Genomic DNA, 17619 nt, shown 5'->3' with positions numbered 1-17619 from the left:
CAGGTAGGAGTGATGCCTCCTGTGGTTGAAAAGCCAGTTGAAAGTCAAACAACTCAGGTGCTGCAAGAAGCATATCATGGGGTGTTTCCAGATTGTGTGATAACAAGATCACAAAGCCACAGGTTGAGACAGGAATAGAAATCAAGGAGTAAAGATAGTGAGGCTGAGGTTCAGTTACCAGGAACAATCTTTAAACCAGTAGTTGATGAAGGACACGAGCAGATGGAGGATGAAGTGGATATCTTTAGTTCAGGAAAATTGGCAGAATTACAACAGAAGGATTCAAAGATCAAGCAGTTGTATCGGAAAACCTATACAGAGATGGAATCTGAGTTCCTACCAGAGCGTTATTACAATAGAAATAATGTATTAAGGAGAAAGTGGAGACATTTACATATTCAGGCAGATGAGAAATTGTAGAAGTTCATCAAGTCATATTACCGGTGGGTTATAGAAAGAGATGTTGCGGGTAGCACACGAGGTTCCTGAAGGATCGTTTAGGAGTAAGGAAAACTCAGGCAAAAATACAAAAACATTTTTATTGACCTGGACTGCTTTTGTTGTACATATCACACATGTCCTGGTAATATGCTCAAAAGATATTTTAATAGGAAATAAGAGTCAGAATATGTGTTATTAGTTAGAACTCGGGGGGGAGAGAGATAAATCCAGAGGATTCTTACTTCGACATTCCTCAAATTAGATTGCAAAATGAGGGAGTAATAAGAAATTGGGATAAATTGCTGAGTTACCTTCTGGAGGAAAATCAGAGTGACCTGAAAAGGTGATTACAGTCACATAGAATAATATGTGTGCACAAACTAGGAAGGACGAAGGCGATAGATGTAGCAAGTTCAGTTCCAAATAAGAAACACCTATATGGACTGGATCCGCTCAAGTTAGCATAGATTCTAAAGCAGACTGAAGAGCTGAAGACTCTGTATAGAAATAAGCAAAAGGAAACAGAGAAGGCGAATAGGAAGCAGGAAAAAGCGAGTTCAGAGCATGGTTCGTGAATCACAGGTTATCCGAGAAAGCGAAGAGAACCAGATTGTTGAGTTGAAGATGGTGGTTGAGCAGAGTGTTGATTCTTTAAAAAAATGATTGGGAGAGAAAGTTGCACAATGTTGTAGCAGAAATAGAGCAAGGGAAATTTGAATTACGGAATCAGCTGACTTTTACCACACTTTGATTATGGAGAAATGGCTACTCAGGCACGCAATACCTCCAGAATATGGGAACAGGCCGGAATGGCTGGAAAACACCTTCTTTCCAAGCAGTTCTCAAGGGTCTGATGCATTTCTTAAGCACAAAATGACTCTCATATCACCTTGTACTGAAGAAGTGCAGCATTCACTTTGACACGGGAAGAGATTGATTTGTTCTGTTGAAAGCGTTATCTAGGGACAAGTCTGGAGAAATTGAAAAATGAAAATCGCTTATTGTCACGAGTAGGCTTCAATGAAGTTACTGTGAAAAGCCCCTAGTCGCCACATTCCGGCACCTGTCCAGGGAGGCTGGTACAGGAATCAAACCATGCTGCTGGCCTGCTTGGTCTGCTTTAAAAGCCAGTGATTAGCCCAGTGAGCTAAATTCTGTGTTTAAATTAAAGGTTATTTTACTATAAAAGCTGCCAGTGTTATCATTCCTGTGGCACAGTGACATTTCCCCTCAACTTTCCAAAGTAAAAAGTTGGGTTCTGGTCCGGGATCTTAGCAAAAGATTGGGGTTCTGACCCATAAACATGCCAGTACTGAGGGAGTGCTGCACTGTCAGAGGGTCAGTACTGAGGGAGTGCTGCACTGTCAGAGGGTCAGTACTGAGGGAGTGCTGCACTGTCAGAGGGTCAGTACTGAGGGAGTGCTGCACTGTCAGAGGGTCAGTACTGAGGGAGTGCTGCACCGTCACAGGGTCAGTACTGAGGGAGAGCTGCACTGTCAGAGGGTCAGTACTGAGGGAGTGCCGCACTGTCAGAGGGTCAGTACTGAGGGAGTGCTGCACTGTCAGATGGTCAGTACTGAGGGAGTGCTGCACCGTCACAGGGTCAGTACTGAGGGAGAGCTGCACTGTCAGAGGGTCAGTACTGAGGGAGTGCTGCACTGTCAGAGGGTCAGTACTGAGGGAGTGCTGCACTGTCAGAGGGTCAGTACTGAGGGAGTGCTGCACTGTCAGAGGGTCAGTACTGAGGGAGTGCCGCACTGTCAGAGGGTCAGTACAGAGGGAGTGCTGCACTGTCTCAGGGTCAGTACTGAATGAGTCCTGCACTGTCAGAGGGTCAGTACTGAGGGAGTGCTGCACTGTCAGAGGGTCAGCACTGAGGGAATGCCGCACTGTCAGAGGGTCAGAACTGAGGGAGTGCTGCACTGCCAGAGGGTCAGTACTGAGGGAGTGCTGCACTGTCAGAGGTTCAGTACTGAGGGAGTGCTGCACTGTCAGAGGGTCAGTACTGAGGGAGTGTTGCACTGTCAGAGGGTCAGTACTGAGGGAGTGCTGCACTGTCAGAGGGTCAGTACTGAGTGAGTGCCGCACTGTCAGAGGGTCAGTACTGAGGGAGTGTTGCACTGTCAGAGGGTCAGTACTGAGGGAGTGCAGCATTGTCAGAGGGTCAGTACTGAGGGAGTGCTGCACTGTCAGAGGGTCAGTACTGAGGGAGTGCTGCACTGTCAGAGGGTCAGTACTGAGGGAGTGCTGCACTGTCAGAGGGTCAGTACTGAGGGAGTGCCGCACTGTCAGAGGGTCAGTACTGAGGGAGTGCTGCACTGTCAGAGGGTCAGTACTGAGGGAGTGTTGCACTGTCAGAGGGTCAGTACTGAGGGAGTGCTGCACTGTCAGAGGGTCAGTACTGAGTGAGTGCCGCACTGTCAGAGGGTCAGTACTGAGGGAGTGCCGCACTGTCAGAGGGTCAGTACTGAGGGAGTGCTGCACTGTCAGAGGTGCTGTCTTCCAGAAGAGGGGTTAGCCCAAGGCTCCAGCTATTATCTCAGGTGGACGTAAAGGAGCCCATGGCATCAATTTATAAGTTTCCCCTAGTGTCCTGGCCAATGTTTATTTGTCAATTAACGTCACAAAAAACGGAATATTTAACTCACGAGAACTTGATGAACTAGGAGCAAGAGTAAAGCATGAGATCCAGTAAGCCTGCTCTGCCATTCAGGGTCGTCATTTAAAAAAAAAATTATTTCAGGGGGTGTTGGCAACACCAGCATTTTTTGCCCATCCCTTATTGTCCGAGAACTGTGTGGCTTGCTGGGACATTCCAGAGGTCAGTTCAGAGTCAAAAACATTGCTGTGGGTCTGGAGTCAGGTGTAGGCCAGATCAAATAAATGTAGCTGATTTCCTTCCCTACAGAGCATTAGTGAACCAGATGGTTTTATGGTCACCAATACTGAGTCTAATTCCAGATTTTAAAGTCTACCAGCTCCCTTGGTGGGATTTGTATCCACGCCCCCAGAATGTTAGCTTGTGGCCTCTGGGATACCAGCCCAATGATCTTACCACTGTGCCACCATCTCCCCTACCTGGTTAAGCGTCTGCCCCAACTCTATATTCATGCCTGCTCTCCTTCTCGCTTCACTCCCTAATTGATTAATAATCCATCTCGCCCAGTCCAAAATCACTTCAAAGATGGAGTATCCACAGTCCGCAGGATGGCGATTTTTATGGATTCTGAACTCTTTTGATTGGGAATGTCTCCTTACATCTTCTTATCTCAGTCCTAAAGGATTGATGCCTCATCCTAGGATTGTGCAAGCTTGTTCTAGATTCCCCATCCAGGGGACGCAATTTCTCAGTATTTATCCTCTCAAACCCTTTCATTATTCTGCATGTTTCAATATGATCACCTCGTATCCTTCTAAACTTCAGAGAGTATTGGTCCAATTTACTCAACCGCCCATCACAAGACAACATTCTCATTCCAGGAACCAATCGAGTGAATCTTTGCTGTGCTGCCTCCAATGTAAGTATATCCTTGCTTTATCAAAGAATTTACATTGCAGAGGGCAGCAGGGTAGCATGGTGGTTAGCATAAATGCTTCACAGCTCCAGGGTCCCAGGTTCGATTCCCGGTTGGGTCACTGTCTGTGTGGAGTCTGCACGTCCTCCCCCTGTGTGCGTGGGTTTCCTCCGGGTGCTCCGGTTTCCTCCCACAGTCCAAAGATGTGCGGGTTAGGTGGATTGGCCATGCTAAATTGCCCGTAGTGTCCTAATAAAAGTAAGGTTAAGGGGGGGGTTGTTGGGTTACGGGTATAGGGTGGATACGTGGTTTGAGTAGGGTGATCATGGCTCGGCACAACATTGAGGGCCGAAGGACCTGTTCTGTACTGTTCTATGTTCTAAGGAGGCCATTCGGCCCATCGAGTCTGCACCGACACACTTAACTTCCACCCTATCCCAATAACCCCTCCTAACCATCGAGTCTTCACCAGTCCTTGGAAAGAGCACCCTACCCAAGTCCACACCTCCACCCTATCCCCGTAATCCAGTAACCTCACCCAACCTTTTTGGATACTAAGGGCAATTTAGCATGGCCAATCCACCTAACCTGCACATCTTTGAACTGTGGGAGGAAACCGGAGCATCCGGAGGAAACCCACGTAGACACGGGGCGAACGTGAAGACTCCGCACGGACCGTGACCCAAGCCGCAAATCGAACCTGGGGCCCTGGAGCAGTGAAGCAACTGTGCTAACCACTGTGCTACTGTGCTGCCCATGGTACATTGTGAAAGGGTTTATGGTGGCCAAAAGTGGACACAGTACTCCAGTCTGGTCTCACCAAGCCTTATCCAACTGTGGAACCTTACTGTTGTTTGTGGGAGCTTGCTGTGCACAAAATAGCTGTTGTATTTCCCACTCCACAGCTGCGACTATACTTAAAGCATTCAGTTGGTTGTAAATTGGTTTCGGATGTCCTGAGGTTGAGACAGGCAATGCAAATATTTCATCCTGTCCTGACAAGATCTATGCTCTGTTACTGAGACTTTCATATTCTCCCACTTAATGCCTTCACTCATGATGATATTATCAATAAATATGGGTGCAGTGACTCCAAATACACTGTTGTAATAAAAGCATAAAATGCTGGAAATGGTCAGCTGTTTTGGCATTATCTGGGGCGAGAGAAAAGAGACGGAATGTTTCCATCACTGACCTTACATCAGAACGGGAAACTTGTCTTGCTGTGCGGTAGGTGTTTTGGGAGATTGTCTAGCCTCCCAAAATATGTTGCTTGGGTCTGTAGTTTTTTTTAGAACCATTACCCTTTATAGAAATTACATAGTCGGGTCAATTCCTGTACCGGCTGAAGTTATTCAGGGAAGCCCCCTGCCTCAACCCTGTCCCTCGCCTGAGGTGTGGTGATCCTCAGGTTAAGTCACCACCACTCAGCTCTCCCCCTCAAAGGGAAAGCAGCCTATGGTCATCTGGGACTATGGCGACTTTACTTACTTTCCTTGTTATTTACAGCAAATGTTTATACATTTGGGCCGCTACACGAGGTTGGAGCTTCTCGTCCTTCCAGATCGCTCCTACATCTGAGTCACCTTGAAATAGAGTCATGGGGATAGGGTGGAGGTGTTAACCTTGGGTAGGGTGCTCTTTCCAGGAGCCGGTGCAGACTCGATGGGCCGAATGGCCTCCTTCTGCACTGTAAATTCTATGATCTATGAAATTCTATGATCTATGATCTTTAGGTTGTGGGGGCTGACACCCACCCAGACACAGGGGAGAATGTGCAAACTCCGCACGGACAGCGACCCGGGGCCGGGAGCCACCCCAGGTCCTCGGCGCCGTGAGGCAGCAGTGCTAACCACTGCGCCACTGTGCCGCCCCCTACTTCTCAGTCACGTGATCTGACCTCAGTCTTACATCATGCATCACGTATGCTTCAGATGTTAACCCTTTCATCTCCGAAGCTGTTTCAATTGATGGAAGGGTCCAGAATCAGAGGACATAGATTTAAAGTGATTGGCAAAACAACCAAAAGCAACCTTAGGAAAAGCTTTGTAACGCAGTGAGTGGTTAGGGCCAGAGAATGTGATGGGAGCAGATTTCAATTGCAGCTTTCAAAAGAGAATTGGGTAATTATCTGCAGGGAGGAAAATTGCAGGGCTGGAGGGAATGGCAGGCGAGTGCAGATAGATGGGCCAGCATGGACATGACGGGCCGTAAGGCCTCCTCGTCTATTGTAACCATTCTACAATTCTGCTACTTGTTTGGGCAAAGCACAATCTATTATGTCATCCTTCACTACCTCAACACAACCACTGTGGCCTGATATTATTTGGATGGATCTAGATCCAGCAATGCTATGGTTTTGAAATTCTCGTCCCTGTTATCAAATCCCTTACCGCCTCACCACTCCCTTTCTCTGTAATCTCCTCTAGTCACACAATCCTCTGAAATCTCCGCAATCCTGCAATTTCGGACACTTGTTAATCCCTGATTTTAATCGCTCCCATGCTTTCAGCTGACTGGACACTAAACTCTGGAATTTCCTTCCAAAACCTCCCCACCCCACTCCAACTTGAAGATGCTTCTTAAATCCTAACACTATGAACAAGCTTTTGGTCACCTGTTCTAATATCTGCTTATGGATCTCAGTGCCAAGTTCTGATTAGTAATGCTCCTGTGGAGTGACTTGGGATGAAATGAAATGAAATGAAATTGAAATGAAAATCACTTATTGTCACAAGTAAGCTTCAATGAAGTTACTATGAAAAGCCCCTAGTCGCCACATTCCGGCCCCTGTTCGGGAAGGCTGTTATGGGAATTGAACCGTGCTGCTGGCCTGCCTTGGTCTGCTTTCAAAGCCAGCGATTTAGCCATGTGCTAAACCATCCCCTCTGACTATCTTTCAGATGCTACATAAGTGCAAGTTGTTGTTGGGACTGTGCATTGATTCTGGATGGATGAGTTAATATAGAAGGAATGAACTTCCTCACCTATCAGTCTGCCTTGTGATATATTAACTGAGAGGCGGGGGGGGCAGGGAAAATTAGTTGTTTTTCATGGTGGGTGTAAAAGATCACTTGCTCTATTTCAAACAAGAGCAGATCTCTCCAGCACCCTGCTCCAGCACATATCAGTTCATCAACACTGAAACTTATTTTTCTGGCTAATATCTCATTGCTGTTTGTAGGAGCTTGCTGCCCACAAATTGACCGTTGCATTCACTACACTCACATGGAATACTGGGGTAATATGTATAATCGCTTGGACTGAGCATTGGTTAGTGGACCTAAAACAGAGAGTAGGAATAAATCTGTCATTTTCCAGTTGGCATGTTGTTACTAGTGAGGTGCTACATGGACCAGTGCTGGAGCATCAGCTACTTCCAATCTATATTCATATATATGAAAGACTTAGAGTGCAACATATCCAGGTTTACTGACGATACGAAGCGAGGTAGGAAAGTGAATTTTGAGGAAGACACAAAGAATCTGCCAGACGTCTAGACAAGAAACCAGGAAAGCAAATGCTGTGTTAGTTCAGTGACTAAGGAAGCCAGTGGTAGGAAGCAAAAGATTTATTTTGCTATTGACAATAAGCCGCCCACGGCGGGTAACCAATCACAGTCCCCGTTGGGACGACCCCTGCTTGGGTCGGCTTTTATCTTCAGTTCTGTCGAGCCCAGCTGGGTGGCCTCCACCCCCTCCCTTAAAAGCAATACAACAAAGGTTCACTCGATTCATTCCTGCGTTAAGAGGGTTGTCCTATGAAGGGAGATTGAGTAGAATGGGCCTATATGCTCCAGAGTTTAGAAATATAGACAGGATCCCATTGAAATATATAACGTTCTTAGAATGATTGACAGAGGAGTCACTGAGTGGTTGTTTCTCCTTGACTGGACAGTCTAGAACCAGGGGTCATACTCTCAGGATAAGGGGGTCAGCCACTTAACACTGAGATGCAGAAAGATTTCTTATTTCAGAGGGTTCTGAATCTTTGAAATGCTCTATCCCAGGGAGCTGGGATGCTCAACTGTTGAACTCATTCAAGACTGAGATTGATCGGCTTTTGGACTCTGAGGGGATAAAGGGCTGTGGGGATAGTGCAAGGTGCTAAGGTTTAGGTTGAAAATGAGCCATGTTCTTATTGAATGACGGAGAATGTTTGAAGGACCAAATGGCCTACGCATGTTCTTATTATAGCAGTGATTAAACTTCTAAAGAAGCACGCCATCGAGTGTAAAGAGCTTTGAGATTACGATGAACATTGTATATTCTTAAAGCACTTTATTGAATTCAATTTAACAGCTTGTCCTGGTGGGATTTGAACCCGTGACTCCTTGGTTCTGAGTCCTGCACCATAACTGTGAGATTACCGTACTCTCTATTCAATTTGGGCTGCAGCGCAGAAAACTCCCCCATTGCTTTTACGCAGCAGAGTTTGTTGGTTTAATGCGTATCACAGTGCATGGGTTCCCTGCAGATCTTCCCTAATTGATTTGCTTCTTTCCAGATGCATCCATGTGTTTGGCTCCACTTCAAGAGAGTATTGAGTTTAGACTGGCTAATGCACATTGCATAAGACTGCAGCGCTAAAGAGGTACAGTGCTCGCTCAATTCCATCCAGTCTACTGCACATTTAGTTAATCTCGTGTTGAAGTGGCCGCGTCTTTTTTATAATGCATGAAGTCAATATAAATGATTTAAAAGCCGGAGCATAAACTGCAGTGTCTCCCAACAACTTTGTTTGCCCCCTTCTCACGAATACTATTCATTATTGCAAAAACGGAAAATACTGGACACTCGCAACAACTGGAGGAATAGCACCTCATCTTCCGATTAGGCACATTACAGTCTTCCGGGCTTAACATTGAGTTCAACAATTTCACACTGTAAACTCTCACCTCCACCTTCACCTCATTTTTATTTCTATCAATTTATTTTAATTTCTTCCATTGATTTTTTTCCCCTCACTATTGCCCCCCTCCCCTCCATCCACCCCACTTGGGACATCTGTTCCCTGTTCCTAGTTGCCTTTTGACACACTGCTCACCTTTGTTCTGTCATTCACACATTCTAATCTCTTTATGTGCCACTATCAGCAGCCTTCTTAGCCTTAATCATCCCCGTTTACATTCTTCTTGTCTTCTGTCCACAATACCATTGACAATTCCACCTATCGCTGGCCCTCTATCCAGGCCCACCGCTTCACTCTCCACCCCCCTCCCCCAACAACAGTATAAATCTGACCCTATTTCCAGCTCTCTCCAGCTTTGACAGAGTCATCCAGACTCGAAACGTTAGCTGCCTTCTCTCTCCACAGATGCGGTCAGACCTGCTGCGATTGTCCAGCATTTTCTGTTTTTGTTTCAGATTCCAGCATCCGCAGGAATTTGCTTTTACCATTCATCATTGCTCCTGACAAAACAAAGATCAGTGAAATGAGTAAACTCTCAGGCGCTTCCTTAAGCTTTCGGCAGGATTAAAGGGACCGGCCGTGTTCTAAGAGGACGCCTTGCGTCAGGACTGTTGCAGGGATTCCACCTGGAACTCAAAGAGTTTAGTGAGGCAGGAGGAATTCTGAATTCTTACCAGGCAACGACATGCATTGTTGGATGTCATGATGTGGAGATGTCGGCGTTGGACAGGGGTGGGCACAGTAAGAAGTCTGACAACACCAGGTTAAAGTCCAACAGGTTTTTTTTGGAATCAATAGCTTTTAGAGCGTAGCTCCTTCATCAGGTGACTCATCTGCACTCCGAAAGCTAGTGATTCCAAATAAACCTGTTGGACTTTAACCTGGTGTTGTAAGACTTCTTCTTGTTGGATGTGGCAAGTATTGCTGGTTATAATACGCATTGTTGGGTGCAATGTGCACTTACCTTTATACATTGTTGTCTGTCACATGTATGCTTAACTGTGGCATGCATTTTTGCTTCTGCCAGCCATTGATGTTTGCCAGAATTGTCAGGTAGAATATGCTTGTGGCAGTGACGTGGGTTGTTGGATGTGACATTACGTTGGCGCAGCAGAGATTGCTGTTAATGCCCCCTCTGGTTCTCAGAGTAGGTTCAGCAACTTATGCCTTCTGCGGGCCCCACCCGGCGGCAAACGGTGGAACAACGGGAAACCCCATAGACAGAGGCGGGACTGGAAGATCCCATTGCCCAGCCGCCTTCGCCATCGCAAAACACTCCGCTTGGGAAGAGGGGTGGAAAATCACACCCAGTGTCTTCAGGGAGATTTAATTGAAGTATTTCATATGCTGAATGGCTTCTTCTGCACCTGCACAGTTAGACTACTGAAGTTATCTAGGTTAAGGAAGGTGAATGGTCATCTGTATAAGGTAGAGAAGCCTAGGACTAGGTTATATATCAGGAAGTTTTTCTTGAGGCAGACGGTTGTTAAGATTTGGAATAGGTTACCGTTTCCTGTGGCGAGTGAGGATTAACCAATGATAAAGGAGCTGGGTTAACTCCTATTGTGACCAATATCGCTGAGTACAAAGGTGGGTCGATTCCTGAGATTTGTACTCCCCGGTCACTGTGATTTTCTGGAACTCGGTTTAATCACCTGAATGAATATAGAATATAGAACAGTACAGCACAGAACAGGCCCTTCAGCCCTCGATGTTGTGCCGAGCAATGATCACCCTACTCAAACCCACGTATCCACCCTATACCCGTAACCCAACAACTCCCCCCCTTAACCTTACTATTAGGACACTACGGGCAATTTAGCATGGCCAATCCACCTAACCCGCACATCTTTGGACTGTGGGAGGAAACCGGAGCACCCGGAGGAAACCCACGCACACACGGGGAGGACGTGCAGACTCCACACAGACAGTGATCCAGCCGGGAATCGAACCTGGGACCCTGGAGCTGTGAAGCATTTATGCTAATGGTTATGAAAGGAACTGGCCTTGGGTTTTTAAAACAATTCTGTGTCTCTCCAGGGACATCACATGACTACATGTGAAAGGGTAAGCTGGGTATCATGATGTTGAGTTGAATCGGCTTAATGGGCCAGCAAGTTTTTTCCTGTCTGGCTTCTCATGTGCAACACACAATGTTGGGATCAAATGCCATGTCGTGTGTGTCATGGCTTTTTGGGTTGTGATGTGCACACTTGGCGTGACACACATTAGTGCTGGAGGTGGCACTATTGTGCGGGATTATTGGGCGGGATGTGCATTGTTGGCATCACATTGTTGGCCCTAACATGCAAGGGCAGCACGGTGGTGCAGTGGTTAGCATTGCTGCCTCATGGCGCCGAGGTCCCAGGTTCGAGCTCGGCTCTGTGTCACACTGTGTCCGTGTGGAGTTTGCATATTCTCCCCGTGTTTACGTGGGTCTCGCCCCCACAACCCAAAAGATGTGCAGGCTAGGTGGATTGGCCTCGCTAAAATGGCCCTTAATTGGAAAAAGTGAATTGGGTACTCTAAATTCATTAAAAAAAAACATGCATTGTTGGTCATAATGTGCACTGTTGTTTGTGACAAATGTTGAGTGTGGCTTACTTTGTTGACATGAGGGACACTGTTGGCATGATAGGGATGGTTGGGTGTGGCATCCATGTTTAGATGTGACATCAATTGTTGGGCTTGACAAGCATCATTTGGTGCAACATGCATTGTTGTGTTGTGGCACGCATTGTTAGGTATGGCATGCATTATTAGCTATGGCACAGACTGTTGAATGTGGCATATACTGTTGAATGTTACACAAATTGTTATTACATGACATGTCCTATGGATGTTATTGGGCTTGACATGTTGTATGAGACATGCATTGTTGGATTTAACCTCACCAGGATATCCTTCTATTCCTTTCTCCTTCATATACTTATCTAGATTCCCTTTATACCCATGTTGCTCACCTCAACCATTCCATGAGGTAGTACATTCTCAGCACAGTCTGGGTAAAACCTCTTCTCCTGAATCCTTTACAGGATTTATCAGTGTATGTCTTATATTTATAGCGCCTAATCTTTGACTCTCCACTTAGTAGATACATTGGCCGGGATATTCGGGTCCTGCCATGGTGGGTTCCACTGCGAGGGATGCTGCGAGACAGCCAAAAGTCCATTAAATTCGGCAGGATTGTAAGATCCCACTGGCGGGCGGAGCTGGACAATTCTGGCCATTTCCTCTGCATCTATCCTAGCAATCCCCTTCATAATTTTAAATACCTCAAATCAAGATTTTCCTAAGGGCTCCCATTTCTAGAGGAAAGCGCCTCAGTGGCTTCAGTCTTTCCTGATAGTTGCAGTCTTTCTACCCTGATATCAGCTGTGTAAATCTTATTGCATCAGTTTGGTGCCTTTAAATCCTTCATATAATATGGATATCGGAATTGTTCACCTTGTTCTAACTGAGGCACATGGAACATGAAAGTAGAAAATACGACAAGTTCTGGCTAAGACCTTATTTTCTGCTCCTGTCCTATTAGCTTCTGGCTGCTGTTGAGTAAAGAGTTAAGAGTTCTGCTCCTTTCCCAAGGCATGTTTATTTTCCTTGAACATACTCGATACAAAACTCGATACACCACACGAACAAGTGCCACCTGCAACCCCTTTACATATCAATGTCAATTATTGGATACTTAACATCAATGAGACATCTAATTGGAATGTCTCTTAACCCATCCCTAACATGTCCAATCAGTTCTTGCTCTAACACTTGGAATGCATCATTAATAAAGCAAGCTTAAAGTGTCACTCCAAACCCTATCACATCAGGTTTCATTACATCGCTTGGAAATTGTGCATCTACCTTCATAACTTAATTTCGCTTCTGTGAATTGGTTGAAAACCAATGGGGAAATTTAGAAATCTCAGAGTTATTGAACATTGGTTGTTGACACAATGAAAAAGGAAAGAGACAAGGATGATGACCTCTGCGTTGAAGGAGTTGGAATGGTGTGACTATTCTACAAGGAGTCTTCAGAGTTTGGCATCAATGCTAAGTTAATAAAAGTTTATATAAAGTCCTGGTTTTCCTAACTGCTGAAGTTTGAGCCATGTAGACAGAACGTTTGAATCCCTGGTTTATGCCTGCTTTAGCTTTGCTAACAGAGGATACTGATGGAAGGAGGTTGGTGCTGGAATCAACCTCAGCACTTCTGAGTTAAGTAGTGAGATGCCATCTTTGGATCCTGCTCCCAATCACAACCTCAAAATCCATTAGTTAAATGGGCATTGCGTGCAGGTATTGGATTACTTCCGCAATTCCACCGCAGAAACTCACCAATGCACCTCCCAAACCTGTGACCTTCACCTCCCCGGCACTCTTCCCCCAAGTCACACGTTAACTGACTTGGACATACATTGGCCGTTCCTTCATTGTTGCTCATCCAACATCCTGGAACTCCCTCCCTAACATCACTCTGACTGCTGCAGTTCAAGAGAATGGCTCACCACCACCTTCTCAAGGGGCAAGTTACCGCAGCAAGCGGTGACACCCATAATCCCCAAATAATTGTACCTCCTACTGTAGCCCAGAATTCACTTCTGGTTTCCACTTGGATGAGGTACTGGAATGTCTCTGGTGCCTTGGAAACATACCCCGGTAAGTGTTAGCACCTTTGGGAGAGGAAGGGGAATTAATTGATATAATTTCATCTCTATTTTATGAATTCCTTGTAGGATGAGTGGGAACTACTTACAAAACGTGGGCAAGTGGATAATACTGCTCAGCGTATGCCTGATAACAATATGGGGAAGAGTGAGCCTGGCTTCAACCCATCATCGAAGCCACTCAGGTATGTACAGATATCTCATGTGTATTTTTAACTATGTACCCTCTGTTATTCTCGGCATGAATTAACCACATTTTGGAAGACTTCAGTTCTACAGACCCCACCTAGAACACAACATTCAGTTCTGGACACAGTTCTGGATTCTGGTCCTGGAGTTGATTTAAACAGATTCACCATAATGAGCTTAAAGGATTGCATTATGAGGTCTCATGCTGCAGCTGTATAGAACCCTTAATTAGGCCACACTTGGAATACAGTGTTCAATTCTGTTTGCCACACTACCAGAAGGATGTAGAGGCTTAGGAAAGGATACAGAAGATGTTTAGCGGGATGTTGCCTGATATGGAAGGCATTGGCTATGCAGAGAAGTTGGATAAATGCGGTTTGTTCTCACTGAAACGATGGAGGTTGAAGGGTGACCTGATAGATGTCTACAAAATTATGAGGGACAAGGACAGAGCGGACAGTCAGAAGTTTTTTCCCAGGGCAGAAGAGTCAATTACTAGGGAGCATAGGTTTAAGGTGTAAGGGGAAAAGTTTAGAGGAGGAGTGAGAGAAAAGAAGGCTGAGAGGCAACATAATTGATGACTTTGAGAGTTTTGAAGAATGAGATCTGATCTCATTGAAGCATACACAATTGTTATAGGGCTCGACAGGGTAGATGCAGGAAGGGTATTTGCCCTGGCTGGATGAGTGGAGGACGAGCCTAGAATCAGCAGAAATAGTCTCAGAATAGGCCATTTCGGACTGAGATGGGGATGAATTATTTCGCTCAGAGGGTGGTGAATCTTTGGACTTCTCTACCTCAGAGGGCCATGGAGGCTCAGTCATTGAACATGTTTGAAGCAGATATTGATAGATTTCTAGATATTGAACAGGTTCAGGATATGGCGATAGTGCAGGAAAATGGCATTGAGGTTACGATATCAGTAAGTAAAGTCACCATAGTCCCAGACGGCCATAATCTGCTTTCCCCTTTGAGGGGGCAGGCTGCCTGGTGGTGATTGAACCTGAGGATCACCACACCTCAGGCGAGGAGCAAGGTTGAGAAAGCCGGGCCTTCATGAATAACCTCAGCTGGTACGGGAATTGAACCTGTGCAGTTGGCCTTGCTCTGGGTCACAAACCAGCTGTCCAGCCAACTGAGCTAAATTGAGCTAAAGTGGGCACAAAATGAACTGTTTTTTCCCCCTTTCCTCTTTCATGGAATGTGGGCATCGCTGGCAAGGCCAGGATTTGTTGCCCATCTCTAATTGCCCTTATTGCTGTGGGTCTGGATCCACACGGAGACCAGACCAGGTAAAGATGGCAGATTTCCTTCCCTGAAGAGCATTAGTGAACCAGATGGGTGATGATAGCTGTCGCCATTGCTGGGACTAGCTTTTTATTCAATTTTTTATTAATTGAGTTTAAATTCCATCAGCGTTGGAATTTGAGCCCAAACCCTCCAGACCATTATGCTGGGCCTCTGGATTAATAATCCAGCGATATTACCATTACACCACCACCACTGATGTTACCACTACACCACCATCTCCTCAGTCGGGCTCAGTAGCCTGCTATCATATATATACTCTATGTAATCCTGTGTAAGTATCTGGCCGGGGTTAGGTTTGAAGGTTGTCGGTTCATATAATACGGATCCCATGCAACATTCTACTTGCTATGATAAATCAATGTTCATGTTGGAGCTGTGAGCGTAAATATACCTGTGCAGTTTAGGGGATCTGTGATGTAGCATGATTTAGTTTAAGAGACTAAATTAATGCACTGGAATGTCACGGGCTTTTTGGGGGGGGGGGGGGGCAGTGGCAAATGTCATTGTACCGCTAGGAGTGAAACCGGGGGACGCGATATGTTTTCGATGGGAGTTTACAGAAGTAGCCCCGAGAGATTGGTAATCTGTACAAATAGGGCTCTTTGAATGAAGAATATATTTTTTCTTTGGCAATCCTTGGCTCTCCGTCCTGGCCTAAGCCTCCCCTCAGCGTCAACTGTTGAACTTTTGTTTCGAGGCCACCCAAATGGGGTTTCACATCCCACTCCAGAGACTGGAGCGCAGGTTCTATGCTGACAAGGCCGAGGGAGTGCAGCGCTGTCAGAGATCATAGAATTTACAGTGCAGAAGGAGGCCATTCGGCCCATCGAGTCTGCACTGGCTCCTGGAAAGAGCACCCTACCTAAGGTCAACACCTCCACCCTATCCCCATAACCCAGTAACCCCACCCAACACTAAGGGCAATTTTGGACACTAAGGGCAATTTATCATGACCAATCCACCTAACCTGCACATCTTTGGACTGTGGGAGGAAACCAGAGCACCCGGAGGAAACCCACGCACACACGGGGAGGATGTGCAGACTCCGCACAGACAGTGACCCAAACCGGAATCGAACCTGGGACCCTGGAGCTGTGAAGCAATTATGCTATCCACAATGCTACCGTGCTGCCCAGATACTGGCCGAGATTCTCTTACCTCCCTGCGGCGTGTTTCTTGGTGGCGGGAGACAGCCAGTCGTTGGCCGACGGCAGGACCTTCTGGCCCCGCTCCACCCACTCCGTCGGGAAACCCTTGGCAGGGGTCAGTCGTCAGCGGGACCAGAGTATCTCGCTGCTGAGAACAGCCAGAAGACCCCACCCGCTCTCTTTCAGATGAGGCATTAAACTGAGGCCCCGTTTCATCTCTTGGTGGTTATGAAAGATCCTATTGTATTATTTTGAAGAAGAGTGGGGGGCGTTCTCCCAGCTCCTATAACCAAACCTTACCTCTGCATCAACACCACTGAAACAAATTGTCTTTAAAAAAGAAAGACTTGAATTTATATAGCGCCTTTCGTAGTATCAGAGCATTCCAAAGTATTTGACAACCAATCAAATCATTTTGAAGTGTGGTTCCAGTTGTAATGGAGGAAATGCAGCAGCTAAGTTGCCCCGGCTCCCACAACAGACACGTAATAATGACCAGATGTTCATTTTGTTTATAGTGATGTGGTTTAAGGGATAAATATTGGCCGGGACATGGGGGTTAAATCCTCTGCCCTTCTTCAAAATAGTGCTATGGGGGCAGCACGGTGGCCTAGTGGTTAGCACTGCTGCCTCACAGCACTGAGGACCCGGGTTCAACCCCGGCCCCGGGTCACTGTCCGTCTGGAGTTTGCACATTCTCTCCCGTGTCTGCGTGGGTCTCACCCCCACAGCCCAAAGATGTGCAGAGTAGGTGGATTGGCCACGCTAAATTGCCCCTTAATTGAGGGAAAAAATAATTGGGTACTCTAAATTTATTTTAAAAAACGTGCCATGGGGATCATTCACCTGTGAGCGCAGATGAGGCAATTACCAAATTGGATTACACAAATGGATCAAATGTCTTCTGCAGAAAGCAGATATTAGACATTAATAATGAATGCAATTTGAAGTGAAATCCCTCAGTGAGATTTCTTAACATGTACCTATCTAGTCTAGGTCTAAGCACATTGGTCAGTTTTCCAGTAATGTTAAGTTAAATTGACAGTTAAGTCAGTGTTTCAGTGGGACTATGAGGTATTAGCAAGATTGTTTTACTGTGGAAGACACGTTGCAAGGACCCTGACTGCAAGGAACTTAATTGAATTCATTACCACAAACCATCTAATCTTGTTCACGAATATTTCTGATTGAAATAAATCTCAGGCCAATTCTCCTGCGACTTGCGAGTGTGACCTTGCGATTACAGGTGTCTGTAGTGGTCTGCAGATCATTTATTGAAATAAATTGTTTTTTAATTGTTTATCATGAAAAAAGGCAGCAGAAGATGTGGATGCACAACTTTGCGTGTGCAACATTACAGCTACAATATAGCTAAGTGCGTGAAATAATGAAGTAGCCATTCAGAAGTAAATTTGCTTCAAGAAAACAAGTGGGTGGTTTCAG

The 17619-nt window shown here is 45.9% G+C and overlaps 1 protein-coding gene across 3 annotated transcripts in view; it reads left to right on the top strand.

Annotated features, from left to right (window-relative positions):
* Nucleotides 1-17619, top strand: part of tafa3b (TAFA chemokine like family member 3b) — a 123758-nt gene that overhangs the window by 72849 nt on the left and 33290 nt on the right. For 2 of the 3 annotated variants that reach the window (XM_038819808.1, XM_038819806.1), the window contains exon 2: nt 13598-13713. In XM_038819808.1, the coding sequence (XP_038675736.1) occupies nt 13598-13713 (116 nt within the window). Of the gene's footprint in view, nt 1-8462; nt 8550-13597; nt 13714-17619 lie in introns of all 3 variants that reach the window. The other variant, XM_038819807.1, reaches the window with a different exon arrangement.

The sequence above is a fragment of the Scyliorhinus canicula genome, chromosome 15 (assembly GCF_902713615.1).
Source record: "Scyliorhinus canicula chromosome 15, sScyCan1.1, whole genome shotgun sequence".
Taxonomy (NCBI): Eukaryota; Metazoa; Chordata; class Chondrichthyes; order Carcharhiniformes; family Scyliorhinidae; genus Scyliorhinus; species Scyliorhinus canicula.
Note: the sequence above shows the minus strand (reverse complement) of the source record. Positions and strands in the feature narration are given on the sequence as shown.